Source organism: Diospyros lotus, chromosome 11 (genome assembly GCF_014633365.1).
Source record: "Diospyros lotus cultivar Yz01 chromosome 11, ASM1463336v1, whole genome shotgun sequence".
NCBI classification, from domain to species: Eukaryota; Viridiplantae; Streptophyta; class Magnoliopsida; order Ericales; family Ebenaceae; genus Diospyros; species Diospyros lotus.
In genome coordinates this window covers 5,937,310-5,942,567 of record NC_068348.1, presented here as the reverse complement: position 1 = coordinate 5,942,567, position 5,258 = coordinate 5,937,310, and the positions used below count along the sequence as shown (strand labels likewise).

General features: G+C 42.0%; 1 protein-coding gene across 1 annotated transcript; it reads left to right on the top strand.

Annotated features, from left to right (window-relative positions):
• LOC127813503 (uncharacterized) lies at positions 1–1,197 on the top strand. Its single transcript, XM_052354503.1, has one exon. The coding sequence runs from the start codon at positions 1–3 to the stop codon at positions 1,195–1,197; it is 1,197 nt and encodes a 398-aa protein (XP_052210463.1).
• The last annotated feature ends 4,061 nt before the right edge of the window (positions 1,198–5,258 follow it).

Here is a 5,258-nt window from a genome sequence, read left to right as displayed (position 1 = left end):
ATGGAGAGCAGTGCAGGAGGCCAACTACTGAAGAATTTTATGGCGCTTCAACCTCTTGAATTCTATGGAGGTATAGATGTCTTAGTAGTGAAAAATTGGATGTTGTTTGTAGAGAAGCACTTTCGGACCATGGGGTGTAGCGATGCACAACGGGTGCAATTTTCCACCTTTTTTTTTAGAGGGGATGCTGAAAGATGGTGGGAGACCCCTCGTCAGAGGTTCATAGGTAGGGAACCCTCTTGGGTCGAATTTCAAGAAGCATTTAATGGGCAATTTTTCCCTGACTGGATTCGAGAGCAGAAGACATACAAATTTATTGAGCTAGTGCAAGGAAGTAAGTCAGTGGCTCAGTATGAGACTGAGTTCATTTCCTTAGCCAGATTTTCTCTAGAATTGGTGTCGACTGAAGTGAAGAAAGCTGCAAAATTCCAGAGGGGTCTACGAGCTGACATTCAACATGCATTAGCTGGAACAAGGATTTTGGATTACTCGACTGTGGTACAGAGAGCTTACGCCATTGAACGAGATAAGATTAAACTAGGAAATGGACAAGGGACGCATAAAGGAACGGGCAATAAGAAGAAAAAGTGGGAAGCACGTCCATCAAGTGGGATGGTAAAAGTTATGCCATGTGGTAATTGTGGAAAAAGACATAAGGAACCCTATCGCTTCAGTAGTGGATTTTGCTATTTGTGCGGACAGGCAGGGCACATGCAAAGAGAATGTCCTCGTAGTCAGGATAAGGCAATGGCTAACATAGAAGTGAAGTGCTTTCGATGCGGAAAGAAAGGTCACCTAGCAAATAATTGTTCACAATTGGCCCAACCTCAGTACGAAGGACAAAGATTTAGAAGACAAGGACCCCAGCTTAACCAGAGACCAGTAGCACCTAGGGCACAAGGAGTAATCCCACAGATGATGATGCCACAGCGCCCTATTGCTGCAGATAAACCCTGTATGCAAGGAAAGGTATTCGCCCTGATAGCAACAGATGCAGAGCAAGGGAACGAGATAATTCAAGGTATTCTCTCTTTATATAGTGTAGATGTGCGTGTGCTTTTTGATACCGGCTCTGCGCATTCTTTTATTGCATCTCATGTGATATGTCATGTTCCCATCCCTAGAACTATTTTACCATATTACTTGGTTGTGTCTACACCTAGGGATGTGGTGTTAGTAGGAAGTAAGATACTTTAGAATTGTGAGATTAAGGTGTATGATAAGAAATGTCATGTCGACTTAGTGGTGTTGGGCATTAAGGACTTCGATCTTATTCAAGGTATGGACTGGTTATCTCGACACTATGCTAAGGTGGATTGTTAAAGAAAGGTGATACATTTTGAGTTACCCCAGCAATCAATTATTGTGTATAGAGGTATTAAGACGATGAGTTCAATCCCAATGGTCTCGATAATGAAGGCAGAAAGGTTGGTACGACATGGTTGTAAGGTGTACCTTGCCTTTGTAACCACCGATGGGAATAGTAAGGCGAAGTTATCGGAGCTTTTGGTGGTTTGTGAGTTTCCTGACATGTTCCTAGATGAATTGCCAAGATTGCCACCTCAAAGAGAGGTGGAATTCTCTATTGAATTGGTGTCAGACACCCAACCCATTTCAAAAGCTCCCTATAGAATGGCCCAGAATGAATTGAAAGAGTTAAAGACTCAGTTGCAAGAGTTGATCGATAAGGGGTTCATTCTCCCTAGTGCATCGCTATGGGGTGCTCCATTATTGTTTGTATGGAAAAAAGATGGATCCCTAAGACTGTGCATCGACTATCGCCAGTTGAATCAAGTGACACTAAAGAACAAATACCCATTGCCACGTGTGGATGATTTGCTAAATCAACTTCGAGGGGCATCAGTATTCTCAAAAATTGATTTGAAGTCTGGTTATCACCAAGTGCGTGTTAAAGAGGAAGATGTGTAGAAAACAGCTTTCAGAACTCGCTACGGGCATTATGAGTTCGTGATGATGCCATTCGGATTAACTAATGCCCTGGCAATTTTCATGGATCTTATGAATCGAGTCTTTAAAGAATATCTAGACTGTTTCGTAATTGTCTTTATCGATGATATTTTGATTTACTCACCGAGTCGAGGAGAGCATGAGATCTATCTCAGACTTGTCTTGCAGAGACTTAGGGAGAAACAATTATATGCCAAACTTAGAAAGTGTGACTTTTGGCAACAACGAATGGGATTTCTGGGCCATGTAGTCTCTAGAGAGGGTATCTCAATTGACCCCGAAAAGATTAAGGCTGTAATGGATTGGCCAAGGCCTACGACAATGACTGGAATTCGTAGTTTCCTTGGCTTGGCTGGCTATTACCGAAGATTTATAAAAGGCTTTGCCCGTTTAGCTGCCCCCATGACCAAATTGACTCGGAAGGGGGTGAAATTTGAGTGGGGTGAAGCATGTGAATCCAGCTTCCAAGAATTAAAGCAAAGATTGACTACCACTTCGGTGTTAGCTATCCCTAGGAGTGGGGAGAAATTTACCATATATAGTGATGCTGCACATTCAGGATTGGGATGTGTGCTGATGCAGGATGGTCGTGTAATTGCCCATGCCTTGCGACAATTGAAAAAGCACGAAACGAACTACCCAATGCACGACTTGGAATTGGCGGCTGTGGTATTCGCACTAAAAATTTGAAGGCATTACCTATATGGTGAAAATGTGGAGATTTATACGGACCGTAAAATCTTAAAGTATCTTTTCTCCCAGAAGGAATTGAATATGAGGTAATGTCGATGGATTGAGTTATTTAAGGACTATGATTGTGAAATTTTATATCATCCAGGAAAGGCCAATGTAGTGGTTGATGCTTTGAGTCGACGTGGAGCATCCATTGCAACTATGATGGTGCAAGAATGGTTATTGTTGGAGCAGCTGGATGATTTATCTATCTCTCCATCCGAGGAAAGACCAATCGTGTTTTGTAGTTATATGAAGGTGCAATCGGAATTGATTGAACGGATTCGGGTCCAACAGTCCACTGATGAGAAGCTAGCCAAAGTTTTAGTCAACAGGGAGAAATTTGAGACTGTGGGATATAGCCAGAGGGGCGACGGATTATTATTATTCCAAGGTCGGATTTGTGTACCAGAGAATGAAGAATTGAGACAAGAAATTCTGACTAAAGCACATAAAGTCCGTTATACCATTCACCCGGGCATGACAAAAATGTATTAGAATTTGTGGCGATAGTTTTGGTTGGATGGTATGAAGAAGGACATGGCCAAGTTTGTCTCGCAATGGTTGGTGTGCCAACAAGTGAAAGCAGAACATCAAAAGCCTGCCAGTTTGTTGCACTTACTGCCGATATTAGAATGGAAGTGGGATTACATTGCTATGGATTTTATCACAGGCTTGCCTAGAACTTCAAAAGGGCATGATGCAATATGGGTAATAATAGATCGATTAACGAAGTCAGCCCACTTCTTGCCAATTAAGAAGACATTTCCCTTAAATTGGTTGGCTAAGTTGTACGTTGAAGAGGTAGTAAGGTTGCATGGAATCCCAACCAGTATTGTCTCAGACCGCGACCCTAGATTTACTTCTCGGTTCTGGGGAGCCTTACATGAAGCTTTAGGGACTCAACTAAAATTTAGTACTGCATTCCATCCTCAAACAGACGGGCAGACAGAACGGACTATCCAGACCTTGGAAGATATGTTAAGAGCTTGTGTGCTAGACTTCCACGGAACCTGGGATGATCATTTTCTATTAGTGGAATTCGCTTATAACAATAGTTTTCATTCTAGTATTGGGATGCCACCGTATGAGGCGTTCTATGGTCGGTTGTGTAGATCACCCATTTGCTGGGAAGAAACAGAAGACATGAACTTACTCAAACCAGAAGTAATTGAGCAGACCTCTGAGAAGATCAGACACATCAAGGCCCGAATGAAGACAACCCAAGATAGGCAGAAAAGTTATGCTGATAAATGACGACGTGACCTCGAGTTTGCTGCCGGGGATCATGTATGGCTCAAAGTAATGCCTGTGAAAGGCGTGCGGAGATTCGGGATCTCAGGATAACTCAGCCCTCGGTATGTAGGACCATTCTAAATATTGCAGCGGGTAGGATCATTAGCCTACCGGCTAGCCACCTCCACAATTAGCCAATGTTCATAATGTATTTCATGTGTCCATGCTGCGAAAGTACGTGCCAGACCCTTAACATATTACTGATTATCGTACTCTTGGAATCAAGGAAGATGTAACATATGATGAATTGCTAGTAGCCATTCTGGAACAAAAAGAAAAAGTGTTAAGGAGCAAATCCATCCCATATATAAAGGTCCAATGGCAGTATCATAGTCCAGAAGAAGCCATATGGGAGCTAGAGGAAGAAATGAAGCGTTCCTTCCCTCAATTGCTTGAATGACTAGGTACAAATTTGGAGAACCAAATTCTTTTAAGGGGGGGAGGATTTGTAACGACCGGTTTATTTATGAATTAATGTGAATTTGGGTGTAGGAAATTAATTGGAGAAAAATTAAAATTTATCAAGAGGGTTTTAGTAATTATTCGAAATTATTGAGGTTTTATGAAGATTAATTGAAACTATTAAATTTGGTATTTTTTGGGATTAAAAATAATTATTTGAGGTTATAATTATTTTATGGTGTTAAAAAAAAAAAAGAAATTTCAGAGCAGCCCAAGCCCAGACGCGCACGCCACACGGGCCATATGCGGGCGGTCGCGTGGCCAGGCGCGCACGGCCAGGGGCGGTTGAGCGCGCCACGCAGGGCCCTGCGCGGCCCTGCTGCGGCCCCACGTGGCTGCCTCCTACAACCACGAGTCCAGCAACCCAATTTTCCAAAAAAAAAAAAAATGTAAAATTTCTCCCATGTGCCCTACCCCGTTGGCCTATAAATAGGCCATTGATGATTGAGTGAAGGGGAGTTTTGGGGAGGGAGAGAAGGTGGATTTTTGGTGGTTTGGGATTCGATTGAGTCACCAACGACCTTGGTATTAAGGAAAATAATTAAGTCAAGTTTTTTTTCCTCTTTGTTTCAATTAAGAGGCAAGATCTCAATTTTCTTATTAATATGCAAGTTCAGTTCCTCCTCTTTCTCAAGTTCATACTTGCAAGTTCATCGCTTATTTTACAAGTTCAGCCCCATTTTGTTCAAGTATGTTTAAATTACAAGTGTTATTCTCTATTTCTTGCTATTGCACAATCCTACCTTTTAATTTTCTAAATTGCAAGTTCCTATTACTATTTTGCAAGTTCCTCTCCTGTT

What these genes read in the sequence shown, in the direction of transcription:
- LOC127813503 (XM_052354503.1), top strand. Translation starts at nt 1, where the DNA reads ATGGAGAGCAGTGCAGGAGGCCAACTACTGAAGAATTTTATGGCGCTT.